This window comes from Bos indicus, chromosome 21 (assembly GCF_029378745.1).
Source record: "Bos indicus isolate NIAB-ARS_2022 breed Sahiwal x Tharparkar chromosome 21, NIAB-ARS_B.indTharparkar_mat_pri_1.0, whole genome shotgun sequence".
NCBI lineage: Eukaryota > Metazoa > Chordata > Mammalia > Artiodactyla > Bovidae > Bos > Bos indicus.
Genome location: NC_091780.1, coordinates 43,278,235 through 43,304,768, shown reverse-complemented (window position 1 = coordinate 43,304,768; position 26,534 = coordinate 43,278,235). Strand labels below are relative to the sequence as shown.

At 36.0% G+C, this 26,534-nt stretch overlaps 1 protein-coding gene across 4 annotated transcripts in view; it reads right to left on the bottom strand.

The window, feature by feature from the left end:
- AKAP6 (A-kinase anchoring protein 6) overlaps window positions 1–26,534 on the bottom strand; it is a 501,454-nt gene that overhangs the window by 82,138 nt on the left and 392,782 nt on the right. For all 4 annotated transcript variants that reach the window (XM_070775437.1, XM_019983407.2, XM_070775438.1 and 1 more), the window contains exons 10-11: window positions 4,434–4,580; window positions 1,141–1,365 (exon numbers count right to left, since the gene is read on the bottom strand). In XM_070775437.1, coding sequence (XP_070631538.1) covers window positions 1,141–1,365; window positions 4,434–4,580 — 372 coding nt within the window. The remainder of the gene's footprint in view (window positions 1–1,140; window positions 1,366–4,433; window positions 4,581–26,534) is intronic.

Genomic DNA, 26,534 nt, shown 5'->3' with positions numbered 1-26,534 from the left:
AGATGGTAGAGAGTGAAACCCATTTGCCTCGGCAAGAGACTTTTAACTTCAACTTAATGGCAGACAAGGAATTCAAGTAAAAAGCAATGTGTAGGTGTGTGATACAGATGGTTTACTGAGAAATACAGTGCCCTTACCCTGGACGGGGGCCTCCTCTTGGGTTATGCAGGTGAGAAAGGGGAGCCTGCCTGTCTGGCAAGGGAAGGTGAGCTACATGTGACTACATTCTCTGATATGTAGACTGCTCGAAGAGGGCAGGGCAGAAGGTATGAGATGAAGAAAACCTGGTCCTAGAAGGCTTTGAGAAGAACCACTTGCTTGGTCTCAAGAAGTTCTTTCCTTCTTGATTTCCCCCTTTCTCCTCTTTCAAACCTCTCAAGCCAGCAAATTCAGGTTTGCAACCCAAAAGCCTTAGGCTGACACCGGCCAGAGCCCAAATAATCACTGAATTTACAGGAGGGCTCAAGTAGTACAGGCTAGTGTGGCTGGTAAGAGCCAGCATTTGAATTTTAAGCTGCTTTTAAATAGATATTGTGTAAACCAGGGAACAAATAAGGGGAACACTTCTTCGTGGACATACAACAAACATGCACACGGCTGTGTTGCTAAGGTTGACGTTTTTCTATGGAGGAAAATGCCTCTAATGTAGGAACCTCTTTTACTTTATTTCTTCCTTCCGTAAGTAGCTAATTCTTTCATATGTAAAAATTATATTTCCTTTTGTTAGCATTAATACTCTTCAATTAAATCACGTGCTTTTATCATATCAATTTCTAGAAGTATTTTTAGCCACATTATTTATAGAACATGTAGGTCTGCCTTTCAAAGTCCTTGGTAGTCTTGAGTGTCTGCTGGTCTGCTTTTAATTTATCAAAGCCCTCCTTCAATAGGCACTGCACAAAACCCACAAGCAGCAGAGATTTCCCCTACACAAAGTGTATTTGATATGCTTAATGTTCATCTTTATAAACACACAGACGCTGGCATATAAGAAATGTGGAGGGTGTCTATAAATTCAAGGAAACATTTAAGTGCACAGTGATACATAGATACATGGGTATAATACTTTATGTACTTGATAAATATTTCATCCCTACCATAAAGAAAGCTTTTTATCAACTTTGATTGTTTTTTTATTACCTTAAAGTATTGCAGTTGTTTCTCAGCATTCATTGTTCCTTCCTTTTCTTGTCTCAGACAGGAATTGAAGATGAAAAGCTCTGTATCTCTCAGCCACCCTTTCAGTTCTTTGATCCTGACCTCCAGCTGCCTTACCAGGCTTCCGCTTTCAGGAGAGAGTAGGTCACGTGTACTCGACCCACTGTGGCCCGCCATTGTGTCCTGGACCTTCTCTCCTAGGGTTTTCTAATGCAGCAGATTAAAAACAAAAACACCAACAGAAAAAAAAAAAAAAAAAACACTGATTAGCACAGGTACCAAATACATATCCCAGTTTGGCTGGTGACAAGAGCCCACCTGGAAGGTGTCTGCTGCACCCGCCATGTCACGACTGAGATTCAGTTCTGATGAGCTCATTGTTCCATTAAGAACTTGATTCTCAAGCCATGGGTGTTGTTCTGATTACCACTAGAGGTTTAAGAAGACCTCATTCAGTGATAATTTCCTCTAACAGAAAGGAGCTCTGACCCAAAAGTTCACCATGGTCACTGATAAAAATTCATTTGAATTCTCATGACAGGAGTTTACAGTAAAAATTCTCTGCCTAAAAATTTCAGGAGATAGAAGTTTGAGTTTAATCAATATGTTAAAGAGGCCAAGAGAAGACTGCACAAAAGAGAATGAAATTTCTTTTTTTGTTGTTTTGGGAAGTACAATTCCCCAAACCTTCTTATTCAGGGCTGTGAAGAAGGGGCAACCTCCTTGGTGCTAGTTGTGGATTTTACCTGCCCTGGAAATCATTCAACCTTTCAATTCTTCCCGTTTCGCATTTGTGGATGCTAGAATTTCTAAAATAAGTGTTAAAATGAGTCCCAATCCACTATGCTAGAACTCTGCTTAGATGAACCACTATGGCATGGAATATAGTCAGAGAAGGCTTTTTAGCTTTTTTTTTTTTTTTTTGGTGAAAAACACTCTGGAGCATTAGAAAGAGTTAATCTATAAGGATGAATTAAACCTACAAATATCAGCTTTAAAATACAAATAAAATGAAGTCAACCAACATTCATCTGCTGCGTAGTGTTCTGTAAATAGTATCTTTAGGAGATCGTAACAGAAAAATAGCCTTTCCTGGCAACACCCTTGTATTTTCATGGTGCAAATATTGATAATTTGAAGACCCTCAGTGGAATCCAGATTTAGCTATTGTTTTTATGCTGTAACAAAAGTAGCAGCAGGAGGTGAAATCAATGCCCTTGGAGGGTAGGGTCACAAAAAAGAATTTATTGCCACTTTTTTGTTCTGGAACAGTTTGCAATCATAAATTCTTCATAAACAGAATACTTCAGAGAATGGTCCGTCTTCATAAATATACGACAGAGGACATCAATTTCATTTAATTCACAATTTGTGTCAGCACAGCAGATGCCAATGCCTGCCTTGATAGGGTTGTTTAATATGCAATTGAGACAGAGTAATATGCAGCACAGGGGACAAAATTTCACAGATTAAACTGTACGCACCACTGACATTTCATTCTAATGTATTTCCATTCCACACTGTTCACCTTAGATGAAAGTAATATTAAAAACCATATCCCTCTATTTTACCATTGTTAGAAGTTAAAATCCTTGTCTTTAAATTTTTTTTCATGCCAATTAAAATGTAATCATGCCAATTAAAGCTGTATGCCTGGTGGTGGTAGTATGGCACAGGTTTTGTTCAAATTTTCCTTCCACCCTTCTCTCCCCAGAAATCATAAAAACACTCAGCATACTGCATTCAAACGATATTTCTGTCAAAATGGCAACCATTTTAAAGGTATTTGGCTCATAAAGGATAGCGAAACATTCTGGTTCTTTTTAAAATATTATCTTGGTTTCAAGTTTTTGTTTAGGGAGCTATATATATGACATGCTTCAAACAATTTTCCAAAAAGATTATTATTAATTATTTATCAAGTTAGAAACAGATATGTGAAAATATACCACAGACAAACCATCACTTTATCTACTGAGCAAATAAAGTTGCTGCTCTCATCATTTAGTAAACAGTCTTTAAAATGTCAGACACTAACGACATTTCTCCTGAATGGGATCAATGAATTCTATAGAATTTAGTAGGTTCAGATCTAAATCACCATGTAATAAAATGAAAGCCATTAATAATAATTGAAAAGTAATGTAACAATAGGTCAGAATAAAAACTTTTAATGTTTTAAGTTACTTTGTACAACTGCAGAGTGTGGTGAATTTAGATGAGAGAGCAAGGATTTCTACTTGCAGGTTTTTAATCACCTAGATTAAGCATGGCATAAACTGAACATGGCATTCCTCCAAGTCATCAAGGTACATGGAGAGCTTTTTATTCAAAATATTTTTGGAGTATTATTCCTTTAAAAATTAAAAAAAAAAAGTCAGGAAAGGGAAGGCATGCAAAACCATGCTCCATAACTGACACCACCCATACTTAGCTGTTAGAATTAATCATTTAAGTAATTGACAAATTTAGCTTACCCTTGATTTGAAGTGAAGGCAATTTAAGAGAGAAGTTGATGAAAAAATCGAGTCTAACCTCTCTCTCTCAGCTGTCTTCCAACAAAAGGACAGAACTGTCCCCTGCACAGTGCCATCCTGGTCTCTGGGTAACAGAATCTCTATATTGCCTTTTTGCCAGATTCTTGCATCTCAGTGCTTGGCTGAGACCCAGCCCATCATGGCGTGAAATGAATTACATGAAACTTTTTTTTTTGGCCTTTGTTAAAAGTGAGCTGGAAATTGAGGCACAAAACAGAGGCCAGTTTAATTCTGCAATTCAGATTTGGGTCAAATTTGCATCTTTGTTTTGGTGGCTTTAGTGTGACTTGAAAGCTGTAGTGACAACTCCACTTTTCATCTGAAGGGTACAGTAAATAGTTAAACAGTGGATGTCTCTAACGTGTACCTTTGGAACAAATTCTATTAACATTCATTCAAGCATGACAGTCAGTGTATATCAGATATACTGTATTATAGTTGACTTGGTGCCTACCCATAATACATGGCATATTTTACTTACTTTTTTTTATGTATTAAAGAACCAAAATTATTAAAAATCTGAAAGGAGACAAGCTCAGAGTTAAAAAAAGAAAAATCAACAGAGGAGGAAAAGCAGTGTTTTTCCCCCATAATAGCATGAATAGCTTGTTTGAAATGTAGGTAGTGAATTGAAAGAGAGAGATATTTGTGCCTCAAATTAGAAATCAGACAGATAGAGTATTTCACTACACAAAAAATGTACACATAACCTACAAACAGTAATAAAAATGCAAATACCCCAAGCAGTTCCCATTTTTCATTAATTGAATCCACTTTTTCAAGGAGATCATTTGGTAGTAAAACGCCACCTTTCTTCAAAGCTTCAACCTTACTAAGCAGCTCCGTCTTTTTCAGGTCCCTGATGGACATTTCCACACTGTATCGCTAAAATGGGAAGAGAAAAAAGATTTCATTAGGGAAAGAGGTGTTCTTAGAAAATCTTTGAGCACAGAGTTAGTGAGGCTCACGGGTATTAAAAGTTTTTGTTTCCAATAAAATTTATGGTGAGGCTAAACTAAGAACCTTGAGTCGTTGAGAAAAATGCTGAAAACGGTTTATATATATATATATATTTCACACACACAAACATCCAAGGTATTCTATTTAGTTGAATAAGCTTTATGTCTTTCTAAAGTTTGTATACATATTTGATCTTGATCTTGAAATATTCCAAATGAAAATATCTGGTCTAGGGGGATTTAATATTACAATTAGTCTTGGTCAATATTTGCTCTGGAGTATTGCCCATTGCTCTTTTCTGCCCTCTAAGGGACCAGTCTCAGAGTGGTACAAATAAATTGATCTCTAAAAACTGTGTAATTTCTTCCTTATCCTATAAGTCCTCTGAATTCTTAGTTAATATATTTTTTTTTTCATTTTTCACTTAAAAATTCTTGTGTAGGCTTGGAGAAGAGGTATATATAGAGAGAGGAAAAAAACACCTCTTTAAGAATGGTTACAAATCTATGCTTCCTTATTGATTACTATAAAATGTCCCCAAACATCACAATCAATTACATAACTCTCATACCCTAATATACATGGTTTTCTAACAAACTGTCAAGTGAGTGTCTCCTAAAAGATGTTTTGCAAGCGATAATGTAAGTGCTATTTAATGTGACAGTTACTATGGTGATTCTCTTCAAATAACTCTATCTTCATAGTTAGAAAGTCCTATATTATGGACAACTATAAATGACTGTGGATGTATTTTTTAAATGTGCACATAAAAACACTGCTGAATGGAAAAAAAACTAGATTCTGGTTAAAGTATTAAACCTATTTTACCACTTTAGGACATTGCCAAATGTGTACTGACAATCCCTAAACTTCTTTCTTCAAGGCACGAAAGTTAGGTTATCAAGGTCCATTGTCCTAACTGAGCTAAAATGAGCACCTTATCAGATCTAATAAGAAAAGCTTTTGTCTGGGCAAGGTAGGAAATCAGCAAATTCAAAACATCCCCAAGCACTTGGGTGACTTTATTCACCCGAGAATATGATATTTCATAAGATCCCCAACTAAAATACAATTAGAAGCAGCTTAAAGGAAAAGAAGGTATAAAATCCTTGTTTTAGTTACTAGGCCCTCAGCATTTTCCTGCATATGTTTGATTACTTTTAGCTTCCTATTTTAATCTTTCATTTACACTAAACATGCACATCATTTGTATTATGTAAACTTCTCCAAATGTTAGTCATTTGTGGATCACAGAACAAAATGTTTTAAATGAGGTGATTTAAAGCATTTGATGGTATTAATGAATGTTGATCAGGGAGTCAGAGTTATCCAAAATTACATGAATATGTATAATGAAAAGAATCAAGGGTTGCTTTAGAGTTCTTTCAGAATTTGGCCTGTGAAACATGGGAGTTCTGAATTCATTTTCTAATGGCAGGCAATTACCATGACCACATTACTCCAACAGTTATAAAATACACTGTCTGCTCGAATCCTCTGGACTCAACACTCAACAAGTGTTCTGGAAACCTAACTGTTTATCAGAGCAATGATGGGAGGAAAGGGCAATCTGCTTTATGCAATCAGATTCCCAACTAAAGGTGATATTGCTGACAAAGGTTTACATAATTAATTTGGTAAGACTTCTTTGACATCATACTGGAGGAACGAGAATTTCAAGCAAGCAGAAGAATCCTATTCAAATCTTTCACTTATGCCATGTGCATTAATTGACAGAAGGCATTTTCCACCTGTCCTACCCAGGAGAGGCCTCGACCAGTTATCACTTTCACTTGTAACATGCTCACCCTCTCTCTTTACCCCAACTTTGAACAGCAACTACACAGCAGATCAGTCATGAAAGACAACAGCTTAGATGTGTCCCACAAAAAAACACAGTCTTGTAATAAGAAATATATAAAAAGCAATTAATGTACTTTTAGATATAATAAATTAATTTTCTCTGTGAAATCTAGCACTGGTAGTCACTGCAACAGCTATTATAAAAAGTTACTACGTTTAAAAAAAAAAACAACTTCGTCTTCATGTACGCTCTCTTTGTCACCACGTAACCTACTGTATAAACAGATTGATGAGAGAGAGGATTGATGGACAATGCCTTCAAACTATAAATGCCAAGAGAATCCAGCTAATTGTTAGGTAAGTATTGGTATGTGCATGAGAGGTAACAGAATGTCACATAATTTAAGGTGAAAATGTTTATTTTAATTTTTGAAGCACTCTGAAGGTTGAATCTGATACAATTTAAGGCCTCAAGCTGTATATGTCATCATGCCAGAGGGTTATATTTTTGTTGATGTGAGTATGTTTTTGCTTTTCTCTCTTCAGCTTTCTCAGAAGCATTAGACAGGGACAATCAACTGCCAGCTCTATCTAGTTCTTGGTCATTCTATCAAGTAGGGATACTTTAGTCTGTGGTGAGAAAATAATTTAATCTTCATATTCATTCCATCCACAGCAGTAAGTGAGCAGAGGCTGTGCCATTGTGTCTTGTAGTCTAGGGACGTTATGATACAGACTACTCTTCCAATAGTCAAAAATGAGATTAACAAAGTTAAAGTCAGATGGCTTTTCTTGAGTGCTAAGGTAAATAAGCATCCAGTATTTAATTTCCCCACAGCACCTGCTGTGGGCCTCTCTGTCTAGTCAAAAATAAAATATACCCTATTGAAAGGGCATATTTACATTATTAAGTGTATTTGCTTGGCCAATTCAATTTTGACTAATGAAGCCTCCTAATAGATCTGTGAATGACCTAAATTAAAGACACAGGCCACTCCTATCCTAAATGCCACTCTTGTGTGTGTATAGAGATATATAAAGAAAACTTTAAAGCAGTTAAATATAACCACAAACACTAGCTTATTTTAAAAACTAAGAATTAAAGAAGTTTTTGGAAAATTCTTATTCAGTGCTTACTTTTTAAAAGCGCAAATACTAAAATTGAATTATAAAATGAAGTTAGCCAAAACAGGATTTCTGAAGTAAATATAATTAGAAATGCATGAAGACTTGATTGAGACAACTTTTTTTGACAGTTATGCTAAAGGCTTTTTTTCCCTCCTAAAACCTTTTTTTTTCCCCCCCTTTTTTTTTTTTGTTAAAAATCACACCGAAAATTCTGCCCAAATGGAGACTGGAACAATGCCTTGAAACAGTGTTAATTGTCACCATGGAAACCAGAAGAATAAGCCATTTTGAAACTGGTATAGAAGGCACACATTGAGCAACTCAAGCATTTTTCTGCCTCCCTCAATGTTAAAGAACAAGATGCCTTGTCACTGTGAGGTCAGAGAAAGAAAGCATCATGAAAGGGATGTCGATGCTCACTGTCTAGTAAATAAAAAAATAAAAAATAAACTACATACAGCTAATGCTACAAGACTCTACCCAGTGAATCTTTTTGAAATAGAAAGATCATCAAAAGATGGCCAGGACTGGGGGATGGATTCCACCTAAGCAAAACTTCAGGGCTATATTATGTGAACCTTGCCCTCAAAGCTCCCTGGGAATTCTGCTGTTGTAATAAAACTTCAGAAGAGGAAAGAAAAAAGGCAGCATGATGGAATTCAAAATAATGCTCTAAAAGCACACAGAGAGATTAAGACATCCATTGTAAGACTTTTGTATGGTGCTTCTGTTGGTTATGCTGAAAAGAGACCAGACATTGCTGAGCGGAGAGTGAAGTTTTGGCTATGAGAAACACAAGAATTAAACCAAAGAATTTTCTTGATTATTAGAATAGGGCTGTCAGATTCTGTCTCCAGGGTTTGCGTATTTACATCTTACACCGTATTTTAACTAGGCTTCATGTGATTTTATATGAGGAAGAGTAAAAGCAAGGATAAAATGATCTAGTTATTAGAATAACAGTATGATTATCTTTCCCAGTGCAAAGTAATACCATAAATACCTGTATATCCAGCATATATGCCTTTTCCATAAAGACATGACAGACAAAGAAAATACACTGAGAAAAGAAAATATACTATAGTCTATCAACAAGAAAGCTTATGCTAGGAACACACCAAAACACCAAACCACTGGCAAAATTATTTATGAAAATATGCTTTTTTGCACAAAAGTGCAGGGATGTGTCCATCTATGACTCCCATATTGTGTTTTCGGGCTAGTGTTTGCCCTCCTCATCCGAGGCTTCATGGTGGCCCCTCAGCAAGTCCATGCCTAATGCCATTCAGTGGTGAACAAAGAGTCTTTTTATATGAAAGTCCAGGGTCCACAGCTCAGCTGTACATGCCGAGTGCAGGAATCTGCTAAAGGCCAGTGTCCCCTCTGCAGCAGTGCTTGCGCTGCCCCCTTCTTCGGAACACCAGCATCCAGCATCTCAGGACGCATGTGATGTTTCACGTGGAGCCACGATCACCAGCACTTAGCGAAGATGTTCAAAACTGAAGAAGAGAGTTCAAGCCCAAGACAAATAATGGTCTTTATTTCTTGCAAACTCCTTGTATTTTACCATTAGCAATTTATGGCGAATAATTGCACAGAGAAATTATAAAGACTCCTACAATTGTCCTTGTAAATTAATAATAGGCTTTCTTGATTGGGATAAATCTGCTGCTGAGCCTTTGGAAAAATTAAAAAGTGCAATGTCATTTAAAATTGCCAGAACTCGCACAGCAAATTACATCTGAGGTTAAGAATTGAGTTTTCCCCCCTCTTCTAGCTTATTCCATTTGCATGATCTGGAAATCACATTACATTGGCCATGTATTGTTAATTGGACATAGATTGCATTATCTTTAATATAAATCAAACTACAAATATTAAAATGAATTGCAAATTCCCTAATAGAAGATCATAAAACAATCTTTTTTAAAGTATCTCCCATTAATAATTTAATTCCAATTATATCACTCAGAAAACTTAAGTAGGAAACCTGGCAACTTATTTCTCCAATCATTCCTTTTACATAACAAATACCTAAGCTTTTTCTAATAAATACTCAGAGCAAAATTCCCTGTTAGAGAACAAAAATAAAACCACCATAACTGAAAACTTTTCATTGCTGATTTTAAGTAAAATACTGCATAAGAATACCAAGTCTGTCTCTCTTGTCCCTTCCCTAAGGAGGAGAGAAAAAAGTCTCCCACAAAAAAGATTTACTAAGTTTAACAACTACTGTAATCATACTCTGAAATTATAAAATTTATTATTCTTCTATTTATTTCTTAAAAGGTTCTCTAGCCCCTTACCTTAGCTTTTTCTATAAACTTGATATCTTTCTGAAGCCTTTGCATGGCCTTTAATGAGTTTATATTAAATATTTAATACTGTTTAGGGCATATCCACTACTACCAAAAACAGTTATATTCCCAGCAGTCCCACTGTTTCAGGCAGAGGACTTGATTGATCCTCCTAGCCTGAATTGAGTAGAATGAAAAGAAGCAGTTGGAAAATAGCTGCAATCATTTAATGCAGATGACCTCTGACAGCCTCGCAGCTCTTCTATCTGAACAGAAATTTGCATGGGGTCTCTGTGCAGAGGAACAATGTAACCTAAATGGTAGACAATCTTTATTCTAATGAAGTGGGTGTCAAGGTCAATGTAAAACTGCAATGATAAATGGTGCACCACTAGGCAAGAGAAGTTGCATAGGCATTGTAGTGCTTTCACATTAATTGAAGACTGAAATGCACTGCGTGAAAAGCACAAGCCTCTCTTTTCACCATAATGTGTTAATGCGCCAATGCCAAAATGATTTCTTCAAGATGTTTGCCTGCTGACATGTATCTTATTGCAAAAATAACATAAATATGAAATTATAACACAAAATGGAGATTTTTAGAATTTAGCTTTTTCCCTGATTATAACTATAAAATTCTAAATATTAATAAAAGTCCCCAAACAACATCCTGACACCTAATGTAATTCCTTTGATCCCCCTTCCTTTTCTTTTTCTATTTAGACCTGTCTTTAATTAGCTTCAACCAGCAACCTTTTATGGTTCAACCAGAACCCGTCGATGTGTACGTTCATACTGAGCTAAGTTTAAAACAGGACTTAGGAGAGGAGAATCATTCAAATACATATTTCCCCCGTCTCACTTCTAAGTTTTCTGCTTGGTCTGTGGTTAAGATCTTCAGGTATTGTTTGTCCTGAATAAAAATGTAATAAAAGCCTATGGTTTGCAAAAGAAAATAACTATTTTCTAGTGTGAGAACTAGAGAACTATAATCTGGTTGTTGGACCTTGCCAAAATGACGATACAGCAATAACTACACCATTTCTTCAGTTGATCTAGCAATTTTGTGGCAGTCAATATTTTTCTTTATATGAAAATAAGGACAGTAGGCTGCTTTTAAGAAATCCCGATCTATTTAAGCCTGTGAAGGGGACATTGTTTGCTAATACACTCATTAGCAACCAAGCATTTTCAGTTCATCAATTAAACAGGAAATGGAGTTGCACCATTAGTCACAATTTGCTAAAATACTGATAAGAGCATATTGCTAACCATTTGAGAAACATTTCCAGGCTCAACCTGTAATTTGTTATAAACTGGATGCATTTTTATGGTTGACAGTTTTTTCTGATTCTGGTAGACCCTGTGAAATGTCAGCCACATTTCACAACACCAAGCTTCCTGCTGCAAATAGATCTTAATAATGAAACTATAGTTATACTAGTCAAGAATGGTCTATAGGTCTTTCAGTCTGCCGTCTTGGTGAGTAGAAGGCTTCTGGTCTGATTTACTATAAAATAAATGATACTGCTAGTTTGTAAGTCTGATGTAAAAACAAACTGTCTCAAACAGAAATCAACATTCCTGAAACGGTAATTCAGGGGGAAAAAAGATCTTAACATGAAGGAGGATAGTGAAAAAGGAAAAAAGTTACTGATGAAACTGTTTAAAAAACTGTACAGCTTCATCTGTGTGTGATTTGTCAGGTCTGAAGCTTTGACGTGCCCAAGGGGCAGACCCCAGCGGGGAGTAGGCTGCCGAGCTAAATAGCTGTGAAAGAAGTCTTAATGTAGGATGGAATTCAAACTAACCTTGACATGACCTCGGGAAAAATATGCAAAAAGTAAAATGAATGCACTCTGCAAGATACATCCTAATTTTGTGGTGGAGCTGGTTAGTTTTACAAACATAACTGAGACTTTAAAAGAAAAATAGAGAGCTAGTAAAAGGGGAAAACTTTGGAATTCGGGCAAAAAAAAAAAAAAAAAAAGATGTAAGCAGGCATGATGTGCTACGGTGAAGGCATGTGAACCATTTGGAAAGAATCCAAATAAAAACCCACACTGAACAATATTGTTGTCAGCCTGTCTATTCAGGAAAATTGTTTTTTTTAGGTTGAATATAAATGACACAAAGCCAAGATTACATCATTGCATTACAAAGTCTGTTGTGGCTTTTAGCTGAACAAGCCCCATGGATCTATTGGTTTAGGACACTAATTCAGTAAGGAGGTTTTAATGTGTTATTTTTTCCCCCAGTGTCAATAAAAAATAGAAGAATTTAAGAAAGAAATATCGTAAGTGCTCTCTAGTCTCTTCCTTGTTTTTAATCTGTATTTGATAAGCCAAACTCAAATATTAGTTGATGCACTGAGTCTTGATTTGACTTTATTATAAATTTTGCCTGTTTTGAAATGTTCAGCTTAAGGAGGAAGGCATTTTTTCTAGCTCCTCAGCTAAGAACTGGCTAACTCATTGGATATATGGAAATTTTAATTGAGTGTCAACTTGTGTAGAAATTCAATCCTATTACCTTCTCAAGGTAATTTTGTAGCAATACCAGTTATTTACTACACTACTAACCAGATTTTAAACATAATTAAATTGCTAAGAACATACACCCCAAATCTAATGACTTAAATCCCTACAGCAAGGATGTGAATTCCTGGATCAAGTATATACGCTTCTATTAGATTTTTATAAGCATAAAGCGAACAGGAGGATGCAATCATTTAGAAGTACAGAAGTACAAGGAATTTTGCTAAGAACCTGTTGAACATTTATTTGTAAAGATCACTACTTAATGGATATGTCATGCCATGGGGTCATTTTTTGGTTAGTCTTATTCAATATTTTTATTAGTGAACATATATAATAACATTTGTATATGGCATGTTGATTAGATTGCCAAATTATACTAATCTCATTGGTCAATAAAGAATAATAAATATTTTAGCTCTGATAACCTAAACTCAAGTACCTACAGGTAGTAGTAAACTGGCTTCCTAGTGGAATGATTTCCCTGGTGTAAATACTCGCATCATAGTAGATTCCAAGCTACCAATGGTTGCTACTGCTGGCAAGATTCCTTAATATTCAACAATCAGCTGTCACAAGTCAGAACTAACCAGATCTAGCACCCCACTTCCGGGCTCTCATGTAAAGAATGTGAGTGTAGATAAGTCATCTTCTATCTTTCATACTCTAACTGTTGCTAGGGTCACAGAAAAGAAGAACTATTTTCTCTACTAAAAGAAAAATGCATAAATGTGATAATTACTAACATTCAGTTCCAGTCAAGGGGAAACGAGGAAGTGGTGTGGATTTTATGGAGGATAGAAGAGCACAAGTTTCTCTACTCAATTCTGTTCCTATGTGAGATATAGCTTCAATATGGCTTCTGTATGGTTAGGTACTCAGCTGAAGAGAAGACAGAATATATAGTTTTATATGAAAATTATCATTTTTATATGTTGAATTAAACTTTTTAACATTGTCCAGGCCAATCTATGTCTCTAGTTGGATCTGAATTTGCAAGCAAGTACTTCTAAATGTCTCTTTTAGATGAGATATCTGAATTTGCAAGCAAGTACTTCTAAATGTCTCTTTTAGATAAGATATTAGACCCAAAGGGAACATAACATGCTGGCATCGTAGATGAAATCTCAGAAGGAAATAGGACAAGTATTAAGTCAGACAGAATTAGTTAATAACCATCCCTTCCTCCCACCAAAAAAATAAAAATATAGAAACTGCACAAAGAATGGAGGTGACTAGGCTTCAATTGTCTTTAGGTTCAAGGAGTCAACAGACAGAGTGGAAGGAATATAAAAAGGATGAAATATGATTTGAGGCTGGATTGAGACAAACACAGGGTCAAAAAAAAAAAAAAAAAAATGGTAGCAGATAGATCAGTTTAACTGTGGTTTTACCAGGCCCAAACCTGCAGTCCTTGTTCTCATTGGTTCCATGTTCCAAGAGGGACCTAAGCAATGTATTAAATATCTAAAGAAGAGCACTTAAGGAAGTTCCAGAAAAGAAGCAACACTCCTCCAGGGAGCAAGCTGTTGAAGAAGCTGGAGATATTCAGCTGAGAGATAAATAAGAGTTGAAGATGACAGAAAAAACAGAAGAACATGTTAGCAAGTGTGGAATAGTAAGAGTACTAAACAGAAAACATTAGTTTCATCTGACCTCGGAGGTCAGGCCTGGAATCAAAGACTGAAGCACAAGAACTAAAGCTTGGGCGATAGTGAGTTCTCACTCACCAGAGTTATTCAAGAAGAGACTAGAAGTCTACCTGGTTGGGATATTTTACTGGATAATGAAGCATTGGTTGTGGATTGGCCTAGAAGATAGTCTAAAATTCCTCTCTATTTCAGAAAGTTGAGCTTTTGGGGCCCACATTCACCAGATCAGCCATAACAATCACATTATTATGTGTAGAAGAAGTGCCAAGACTGAAAAACACCAAGTTGAGGAGCAAGCTGTCACTTGCCGGAAAGAGACTCAGATATAAGATCCTCATGCAGAGAAACCCAGGAGAACAGTGGGGCAAAGATACAACTACATAAAACATAAGCTATTAATCTAAGCTTAAATATAGAGAACAAAAAGAAAAGGCAAAGTTGGCTGAAAAATCCTCAAATCGTCTTCCTACTTTAGAGGCATATTTGGTGGATTTAAGGAAATTTAAGGAACCTTTTGGATCCCCCCTTTTTTTTTAAACTAAATATTTTATAGGAATATTGAGTTTATAGGAAACTTCTACTATCCAATTTATGCAGTTAGGTCTGTATTTCAACAAGTCCTTCCTCTAGATTTTTTTTTAAAACACAAACTTCACAAATGCCACCCTCAAAAATTTCCTTCCATTGATATATATCAGAACTTTCTCTAACAGATATCTAAGAAATGTGTTACATACAACCCATTCTGCCAGCGGCATGGGCATAATGGTAATTTCTCCTCCATGCTATGAAACTTCATGGTTGTGCTGTATTATGTCGAAAATCTGCACATCTCAATGGGTTTTCCGTGCATTCCAATGCACTTCAGTGACGATGTGGATCATTGCCATAATACATCATGACTGTTCTAATTACGGTTTCATTATGATATACCCTATCAGGGCTGTCTTAATGTCATGTCAGCACATAGTAAGAATAGTTATGCAATTATGTAATATCTGTTAGAGTATGCAGGGTAAGATGGAAAAAAAAAAAGACACAAAAAGCAGCAATAATGTAATGAAACTCAGTTTTCTCCTTTAAAAAAGTTTCCAATTTAAAAGTACTTCCTTTGTTTCTCATCTCCCAACCTAAACAAACGCCTTCAAATACATCTGTTTTTATTTAATTGGATACTGCTATATAGTTTAATGGACTTGCTTTTTAATAAAGCAAAATAAGAAGAGGGAAGTCCTTGACTTCAAGCTGTTCTCTGTATGTCACAAAAGAGTATGATTCACCTAATATACGCGACAAGAAGTCCAGTAAAAATTTAGGCACTGAGGTTTACTATTATGCAAACATCAATGTCACATTCTTCTATTTCTCTTCATCTCTTGTGTGGACATAGAATTTCTTGCCTTACCTCCTAAACCTCAACTGATCAGCTCTGTCTTAAAAAACAAACTATGATAATGAAATGAGATAAAATATTAACATCCATATTTACCTCTCTAAATTATGACCATATATTCACCTGCCTTTAGTTTAGTAGCCAAAATACACCCAGATATCTACAAAAATAGAAATCTTGTCATTTGTCTTATAAATTTGAAGAATAAACTCTCAAAGGACAAGGACATGGCTTTTTTGGTCACCCATGGAGTACCTTGAATATATGAGGCCTTCAGAAAGCCCTGAGTCAATGAATGGTTTTCAAACTAAGTGATACAGGAACTGCTTTTTGTTGTTTTAATACACAATCATGGGAGAATTTATATATCAAAGCTATGCCATATCGTTATAGCTGAATTACAGGCCTGTTCAACGCATTCATAATAGAAATGCTGACGAAGCCTAAACCATGGATGGGTACGGTTGTGCAGCAGCAGTCATTTCAAATATAGATATATTTTTAGCATTAGGAGCAACCAAGTTTGTTTAAATATGGACTTTTTTTTTTTTTACAATTGCAAGTAATGTTAATAGCACACTGTAAATGTTAAGGCTAAGTGTGCAATGTCAAAATAGATTGAATCTCTCTGAAAATTGGAAATTCAGGCTTTTCAAACGTAATCCAGATGTTTGGCTTTTATTCAGATTTCAAGAAAGAGGGAACTAATATGATATAAAATTCATACATGCATATTTCATTAGTGCCTTTTGTATCGCTGAATTAAACATTCTGAAACGTGCTTTTCCCAAATCACATAGAGTCTTAAACCAAAGCAGTTGCCAAGATGTTGCTCACCTCAAAAATAATGCCAAATTAATTTCATAAGGAAGATACTATATACTTCTTAGGTTAACTCTGCAGATAATGTTTCTCCAAAAAGAATATCTTGCTTTCTCTTTGCGGAAGATAAGAAAAATGAGAAGTGGAACATTGTAGCCATCATAGTGTATGTATCAAAAAGATATTACTGCCAAATATGGTGACTTTGGAAATCTGGGAGAATCAATGGCCTAAATGAAGGCTGAAAACACTGTCCCCCATGTTGTCATCATCAAAAGCAATCTTTTCAAGTTTAGTGCAAACAGGCATTCCCTAGGACAGCACTGAGAAGCATGTACAGAACTCACCATGCAGGTGTTAAGACAGAGCCAATCAAAGCATTCCCAGGGTTGTCTGTGCCAAAACCACAACGGAAGTGCCGTCCTAACTTTATGTATTCACGTCATGACTTTTCTTTGGTAGAATGTTTTTAATCTTTCAAAGGGTTTCAATATCTATAATTGTAATAGCCCCTTAATGCCATGGGATTTTTCTTGGTGACTGCCTGAATGCGTGTATAATAAAATATTTGATCTCTTAGGCCAGTTTTTGAGAGTACTCTAGGTGTCTTCACATCAGATGAAGATGAATGTTGTATCAGAACTAGAATAAAAGTTCCTGCAATGGAATATCTAAAGTCAAGGACCATGTTTTGTTGACCCTTTATCTACTATAACTATGACCCTTCATCTACTATAACTCTTATCATTATGGCTTAGATATAGAAGATAGGAAAATATTCATTATTATTTAGATATAGAAGATGGGAAAATATTTATTCATTTGAGTTTCTCCTACATGACCAGGTAAGCCTGTATCAAGCTGTTGAAATACATGCCAGATATAAGTATACAGTACACAACAGTGAACAGCATGTGATTGCCTTATTTCTCTTCAAACTTTATGCTCAGTAAAAAACAAACAAATTTCTTTGGTTAAAGCATCCTATACAGAAATATTCTCAAATTTTAGAGAGAACGAAGTGAACTGTTTCCCATGGCCAGGAACGGTTAAAGTAAGAAAAGCTTCTATAAAATGTATCAAAGAAAAGAGGAAGATGGCAGCAGCTCTTTAAATATTTAAGGACACCTTTTATGAGTTCAGTGTTTTCTCACAGCAATAATATTTGATCAGAATGAGAGAGGCTGGGTCCAATTTGTAGTTCCAACACGAGTGTGCAACAGAATTAAAAACCTTCCTGTTCTAACCTTTTTTTTTGTTTCTTTGGGATACATGTTCATATTTACCAGAGAGAGTTTTTAAGAAAATAAACTTTAAAGATTTTATGCTTTAAGCTTTAAGTGCCGTGTCTTGCTTCAGCCTCAAAAAACTTGACTGTCATTTCAATGGATTGTTCTCTTTTTTTGTTCTCCTACGGCAAGCCCAAGGGGAAAGTTAGTCACATCACTTCTGTCTTAAGGATTAAAAATTGATACGTAGAAGTTAAGTGACATGCCCAAGGTCAGTAAGATCATGCTAAAACCCAGAAACAGAATTTTCAGAAAGAAAATGTTCATCTTAGTTTGCTAGGCCATTCCGTTTCCTTGAAAATGCATCTTTAGATATCAGTGCAGAAGTCTGAGGAAATTGGTGGGTCCTGAGTATCACATTACAGTATAATATAAATAAACTCAAGAATGCCATTCAGAGTGAGTTAAGAGTAGTTAAAACACAGTTAAGAACCCCACTCTGTGGCTTCCACAGCCAGATTCATTTTGGTATAGGCTCATCTTCCAAACCTTCATGCATCTTTAAGAGCATGAGATTGAGGTTAAAAGGGCCGAGAGTTTTCACCATTAGTCGTATCTGTGATCCCGAAGTTCTCAGGCACAGGTAAAACTTCATTAGTGCAAACTAAGACTACTGGCTTCCCTCATAGCTCAGGTGGTAAAGAATCTGCCTGCAATGCAGGAAACCAAAGTTCGATTCCTGGGTTGGGAAGATCCCCTGGAGAAGGAAATGGCAACCCACTCCAGTATTCTTTCTGGAGCATCCGATGGACAGAGGAGCCTGACAGGCTACAGTCCATGGGGTCATAAGAGTTGGACACGACTTAGAAACATTAGGACAAGACTAATGTCCTAAGCAATATCTTAGGACAAGACTATAAAGAGGAAACTTTGGTTATGACGACTGCTTTATAAGCATTTTTTCCAGTTATGTAAGGGACTCTACCATGAGCCTGCAAATAAGTTCGCTAGAATAACTGCATCAAAGAGAAACACGCTGTGTGTGTGTTGTGTATGTATTCAATCACATAAATGATAAAAGTAAGGAAGAGGATGGAGAGAAGATCTAGAGACCAAAATAAAGGAAATGCTTAGATGGATGGAAAGAAAGTAATGAGTAAGTAGGGAAAATTACAAAGGGTTAAAAGATGGGGGAAACAATAACTAGTCTACAGAGCTGTTGCTGCTGCTGCTAAGTCGCTTCAGTCGTGTCTGACTCCATGTGACCCCATAGACGGCAGCCCACCAGGCTCCTCCATCCCTGGGATTCTCCAGGCAAGAACACTGGAGTGGGCTGCCATTTCCTTCTCCAAGTCTACAGAGAATAAACCATAAAAACTCCGTAAAATAAAAGTACTTCAGAAGAGGAAGGAAATCACTGCTCGAGAAAAGATCTTCAGTAAATGACTTCCTGGAAATAATCAGATGAAAGAATATGATAATGATGGCTTAAAAAATTGTGCAAGGGCTGCAAAAATTCACCAAGAGGAGAAGAGAACAAAAAGAGGCAAGAGTACCAGGATGTGGCCATTTAGTACAGCTTACAGCCACCAAAAAAAAAAAAAAAAGGTAGTTACTAAAATTTGTAATTTTGAGGATTCTCCCTAAGCACCATCGAAAGGGAGCCCCTTCACTGGGCACCATCTTCCCTGAGACTGTTACTTCTCTTTTTGCTATACTGGTGGCTTGTTACCTGGTTCAAGAGATGCCATTTCATATTTCCATGTAAAATCTCTGCTGTTTAAAAACAGGGACAATAATATACTCACCACTTATCCACCACAAATATATTTTAAGTAAGTGGGTCATGTTTCTACAAAATTTCAAATCTCTGTGGACAATGCATCCTTTTTTTTTAAATAAGTCTCTACTTATGTGACTTTTGTAATGAGATTTTTTTTTGGTCTGTTTCCCATTTGTAAGTAAGAATACAAATTCCTCATTCATTTTTATTATGTCTTAGAAATAAGGTATTGTAACTACTGTCAATATTAGTAAAACAAGTCACATCGGAGGGTAGTCATTGAAAAGGTACACTCTCTCTCTCTTTATGTATGTGTATATATGTATGAAGATAGTTCCCATCTTTTAGAAAATATATCCATAAAGTGTTACTAGTTTTCTCTACCCTTAATGAAAGGAGGAGGGAATATCGTTAATATTACCCAGTAACACTACTTCTCAAAATCTACACACTTGTAACCATTTTATTACTGAGTTCTATAAACATGGAAACTGAAAAGGACCCATACCAAACATTTTAATTTGTGAACCAATGAGTTTCAAAGAGTTGGGTCACAATAAAAAAAATAAAAGAAGAGAAAATACATGCCTGGAATCAGACTGCCCATGTTTAAACTTTGTTTGCATTGCTTACTAGCTGTTCAATTCTCTACGCCTTAGTTACTCATTGGGGGATAATGTTAATACTTTTTTCATAAGGTTCTCTGAGGATTGAATGTGCTAATATATGCAAAGATCCTGGACAATTACTGTTATATACTAAGCACTATAGTCAAGTGTTTGTTGCAACTTGATCCAAATGTCGCATGCTAAGAAAATATGACCTTTGGCATAAACTTTTCTAATCTCTTTTATGACCCTAGATTTTATATTTATGTATAACTCCCCTTTACTAAATAAAACATTGAACCTAGGAATCAGTATTCAATAGGAAAAAAAAAAACCGTTTGCTTTTTATTGACTTCCACTGAACATATGGATGAAAGCTATTGTGCTCTGCCATTGGTTTGTTACTCTTCCCATTGTGTCTTCCTGATTTTGGTAAATACCTAGGAGCATGTCAAACTAACTCCTGTATCTGAGGGGTCTTCTCATACTGCATTCTTCTGCAATGCACCTATCTCCATCTGACATAAAAATTCTGTCTAGCAAGGTCCCTGGTGGCTCAGATAGTAAAGAGTCTGCCTGAAGTGTGGGAGAGCTGGGTTCAATCCCTGGGTTAGGAAGAGCCTCTGGAGAAGGAAATAGCCACCTACTCCAATATTCGTGCCTGGAAAATCCCAGGGACAGAGGAGCCTGGCAGGCTACAGTCCATGCAGTCGCAAAGAGTTGGACATGACTGAGTGACTAACACACACACAGCAAGATCCAGTTCAAATCTCAATTCTTTTACAAAGATGTACCAAGAACATCCTCTTAGAAGACCAGCACTTTTTTTTGTACCACACAAATGTGCTATCTTTGTTATAATTTTATGGTTTTTGGTTTTACTTTTCTAAATGGATTATAAATTACTATGGAAAAGGGCAACCTTCCTTTTTTATTGTTCTCCACAAGATATAGAAATACTTAAAAAAAGCTTATTGTCTCATCTTCTTAGTCACTAATACCAGACAGCATCATTCCTTATTCTTCCTCACTTTTTAAACTAAAGGTAAAATTATCCAACCATTAATTCCTAATATATCAGAACATGTGAACATATGTAATTTTTAAAATATATGTGAGAAAAGAGAATTAACGTGAAATATCATTGTGTGTAGGCACACAGAGAGTGATGCAAATTTCATAAATTATTAGTAGGGTTTGATACTAACTAGGGCAGTTTGTAAAGTAGATAAAACTTGAAGTCAATTTTTCCCCAAAGTAAATACAAATCTGCCTTTAACCAGAGAGTGCTACAGAGAAGCCCCAGTAGCAAATTTGGAATTAAGAGCGATCGCCTGTCATGAGGCCTCCCATGGTTGACTTTGAATTCAAACATGAGCCTATGCTCTCCCAAATACCTTGGACACCATTCTGGTCCTTTCTTCATAGACAGCTAAATGCCTTTAGCCGTATTTGCAATGACATCCAATGTGACAAACAAAATACGAACCAGGTGTGTGCACACCATACTACAAGCAGAAGGTAAGAACAGGTCATTCACATGATGTGAAGTGACCCATTTTCAGTGGAAATGTAAACAAATATATCTATTTGATGCTGTTGAGAAGTCCAGGGATGATTTGATAATTCTGCCCAAAGAAAATGGTAGGAAAATTAAAATATCTGGAAAATAAGACGTCAAAGAGAAAGCTGAACTTCCATGATAATTTACCAAAGGACCCTGGCAAGAGCCTGAATGAATGGTTATCTAAAAAAGAGTGGTTATATGTATATGTATAACTGATTCCCTTTGCTTAAAGCAGAAACTAACAAAATATTGTAAAGCAACTATACTTCAATAAAATTAATTTAAAAATAAATAAATAAGAATTTATACTAATCTTCATAAACAAGAAGTTATCTACTACTGAATAAAAGTAAAATGGAAAGGAAAGAGTCCAAGAAGGCTCATAGGTATCTATTTATGACTACTACCTGAAATGAACTGTAAATAATGTGGCATTTAGAAATTACCAGTTATGATAGTTTGCAAAACAATTATATTCATTCAAATATATATTGTTTCCTTAGCTTGGAAACCATTCCTAAAATCCTGATTTTTGCCAGATTGCTTATAGGCAAAATCAATTACTAATTAGAAAAATCTTTGTTTTTCCACCAAAGAGAGAATATTGAAGTTGGAATGGACCTTGAAGCTACCCAGTCCAGCTCTCTCACTTTAAGATGAAGAAAACAAAACCTGAAAGCAACCGTGTCATCACCTAAGGAGAATCCAGCCTCCTTTTGCTTTATCACAGGGCTTTCAAGTCGTTTCTTCCTTACACTGGTCTTATACGAAGCTTAAAAATTAGATCAAAGAACACTCAAAAGAGGGTCTAGGGAATAAAAATAACAAAGAAACTGAGGCACTGAGATGAAGTCCACCCATGCTCAAGACTTTACTATATGGAGATTTTAGTGACAGTGGTCTTTTCCTTTTCCTGAGGAAGCTTCAAGACCAGTAAATCCTGATCGCATGCACACGAGAGCAGGGCTGAGTCACAGTAAGGCTCTTAGAGTAGTGGCAAAACTTGTTTTTGTAAAACTCCACTTCACTGTATGTGTGTATGTGTGAGTGTGCATTTAAATATTTTTATTTTGTTTTTACTGTTTTAATTCTTTCTAACTCTGCTTGATAATTAATTTTCTTAAAAGGTCAATGTAAATTTCTCTTTCAGGACCAAATACAAAACATAGGGTTCATAGAATGATTTGCGAGCAGTCAAGCCACCAGAAAAATACGAATAAAAGCTGAATAACGGCCAAAGTTGAAGGAAGCGTGTTAGATACACTTTCAGCTTCCTTTGGGTCCCACAAGCACAATAGAGTATAGGAGGCCACCTGGTGGTGAAATAAACCAATTAACCATTTAATGCTACACTGAAAAGCAAGCAAAATAGGCAGACTTTGGGTTGTTACATAAAAAAATCTAGAATCCTGGGCAAAATAATGATAGTCAACATGTATCAGTGCAATACAACAGACAGAAAACTGAATTGGAAAATCATTCAAATCTGTACAGTAATGTGTATTCCTAAAAATGTTGCTGTAATAGTTATTATTTATACCAGGGACTGGCAAACTTTGCCTGTGAAGAGCCAGAGAGTACTGCTGACTCGAACAAATTGAGAGTTACGGGCACTGACACCCACACAGTCAAAATTCTGAGTATAACTACAGTGGACACTCCCTGTCTGAGATTCAGCAACTCAGTCAACTGCAGATCATGGACTTGTTGTAGTTCTTATTTATTGAAAAAAATCCACACATAAGTGAATCCAAGCAGTTCAAACCCATGTCATTCAAGGGTAAACTGTAAACAGTTAAGGCGTATGGGTCATTTGGTCACTGCTGAAACTACTCAACTTGCTATCTCTGTATAAATACAGCCACAAACAATTCATAAATGAATGTGCCTGTGTTCCAATAAAGCTTTATTTAAAAAAAACAGGCTATGGTCTGGATTTGACCTCCAGGCTGTAGTTTGTCAGCCCTTGACTCTATACTATGTATTGAGCCCATACTATTTACTAAATAAGCACAAGGCTGAACCCCTAACATACATCACTGAATTCTGACAACCTTTTAAGGTGGGTGTTCTTCCCATTTCACAGGTTTAAAAACTGCAGCTTAAAAAGTTTAAATAATTTGGTGTAAAATGTACTCTGCTCCCTCTTAGAAACGCTGTATGTAACCTCCTCCTTTAGGTAGCCTCCTTCTCCCCGTGATTGCTGATGCCTGTTCTGACCCTCCCTCCCATTCATTAGAGGCTACTTCTGGTTTCACTCCACAGTGTCTTTGCTCCTGTTTCTCTACCTCATGTTTCCTTGAAATGTTGTTTGTCTCTTCCATCTCTTTCTCCATCACTTCTGTTATGTTTAAAAGCTTTATGTCAGTTTTCATAACAACAGATGCAAGCAAGCATAAAAAAAGACAAAGCAATGTATTAAAAATAGATAGCCACATATACAACAATAAGCCAAGGAAACTGTCATACCATATATGTTCCAAATGGAAAGTGAGCCAAAAACAAGATGCTCGCTCTTATATAAATAATACATTACACATCCACTGGGAGAAGAAGCAGCTCTATCCCTAAATAGGAGGAGAATTTTTTTTTTTGGTTTATTTTTATGTAATTTTCTTTTTCTTTTTAAATTCTTTTTTCCCCAGGTAAACACTATAAGTCATACCATCTCAGACAGACCACATTCCACTTCCAAACCATCCATGAACTATTTTATTAACTATTAATAGGACAGAGCTGAAAAATCCAATGTAGAAATCCACAGACATCATTAAAGTTCCTCAAATACATAGATTTACCAGCAGTCTCTCCATATTAGCATAATTTCCCCTACAAAAGAGGACGGAGGTGGTTTCAATTAGATGGAGTATAGACAAACTGAAATAAAAGATTTTTTAACTTAAAAAGAAAACTGCAGAAGATGAGAAAAGATATGTGACTATATTAGAAAACAGAAGAGATTTAATTACAGAGCAGGGATTCCAGCCGATTGGACAATAAATCCTCACGGAAGGGATTTACACTAGATATAAGAAGACTTTCAGGGCAAGGAGAGTTGTTAAACATTTTAATGGAAGGTTGTGAATTCCCTCTGGAAAGATCTGTAATGGAGGACAAATTCTCTCCTATCTGGAATGGATAAAAAAACAATCTCTGAAAGAGAGGAAACAAAATGAAGGTCGTTTTGAGGTCACTTGCAGTCTTGAAACTCCAGGTAAAATTCTCACTTCCCATGGGTAAATAACTGTACAAAACCTCCAAAAGATTCACTTTGGAAGATTCAGGAGAAAACACTCGTTAAATGGATGATTCAATTCAGAAAATATTTATCCAGTGTCAAATATTACCTAGCTCTGGGGAGACATCCACCCAGGAGGGCACAAGCCTGAGCAGCAGTATGGACAGGGAACACAATTATTCACTTCAGTTAATTTTTTAAACAAATCTTTGAGCTTCAACCAGCTTTCTGTAACTGTATTCCCTGAACTTGGTGAGCTCAAAAATCTTGCAAGAGCTGGCTGTCACATGAAATTTCTGGCATTATTCATGGTATCCTTGGATCTTTTTGTAAACAGAAAAGGCTCTGACAGTGTTTCCATACTTTATTTCCTTTTCAAACCCAAACTTGGATGGATGGAGCCTCTTAAACTATCATCGAAACACTGGTTATAAAATGCTGGCCAAATTTGAGGTCTTGTGCTATACTCCCTTGTTGCAGAGAAAGAATTCAATTAGCTTAACTCTAGCGATTCATTTATATTTAAGTTGTGATGAACGTGAAGATTTTTGTGGCTTATAAGAAAACTAGATTCTTTAGCATCACCAGGCTGAAGAGAGTGAAGAGGCAAGAACAATCATACGGAGAGAAGTGTTCTTCATGCATATTTTCAAATCTTACCATGTCCCAGCTGAGGAAAGCTAAGGAGAAAGGACAAAGTTCAAAGGTATGCACAAATGGGGGCAGGAAATGAATTCATCACAAATCTTTATCAAAATCTAATTTTAAATGGCACATCTTTTAATCTTGGCTTTATTGTTTAAAATCATAAAGCTTACAATTAATACCTAAATAAAAAGTATAAATGGTAGTATATGATAATTATTTTTTAAACTAATGAAGAATATAATTTTTTTTTAAAATACAAGAGTGGGACAAAGTTTCAAAATTACATTTCAGCTTTCTCTCGATATTATAGCAGTGAAATGTAGTTTTTAAATTCTCCTATTCTGAATTAGCTTGCTACAGCTTTGAAAAGATGAATAAGTCTTTTAGTCTTTCTCCTTTCTTCACCCTCATTATGATGGACTTGGATTAAAGAGCTAGACCAAGTCCAAATCTCTTTTCATTTTTCTCACCCCTTCCTAATAACATTTTTAGACACACACTTGTCTGAAGTCAAACCAGATTTTATACAATCAAAGTGTCAGTAAACTCTCCTGCTAACGATAGTATAAGAACAAACTGTGCGGATATACTTCACATTTCAAATGACTGCTTATGTTCCCCTACACCTACTGCTCTATTTTGGGGCTTCACGTTTGTATGGCTCATGTTATCCTCATACGTATGAACAATTATACTGAGATTGTCTACATAATCAAGAATACATCGGTGAATACTATGGTTCAAGGGGTTGGAAACTAGCCATAGAATTCGGGTGATCAATTGTACATTTTTGTACCATTTGTCTCAGACATGGATGTCACTGTCCTTCTTTCCCTCTCTCCCTCTTTTTCTCCCTGATATCAGCCTGGACAAATCTGAGTACTCTGAGTATTAAGAACTGTCCTTAATGTACACTGGTTTTTCAAGGAGAGAAAATTTTATTTTTCTATTGGGTTGCCCAGAAAAACTAATTTGGGTTTTTCTGTAATATCTTACAGAATTGAAAATTATGTAAATTATGAAATTTTATATCACCTCAATATATAACATAAAGTGTTAGTCACTCAGTTGTGCCGGACTCTTTGTGACTCCACGGACTGCAGCCCACCGGGCTCCTCTGTCCATGGGATTCTCCAGGCAAGAATACTGGAGTGGGTAGCCATTTCCTTCTCCA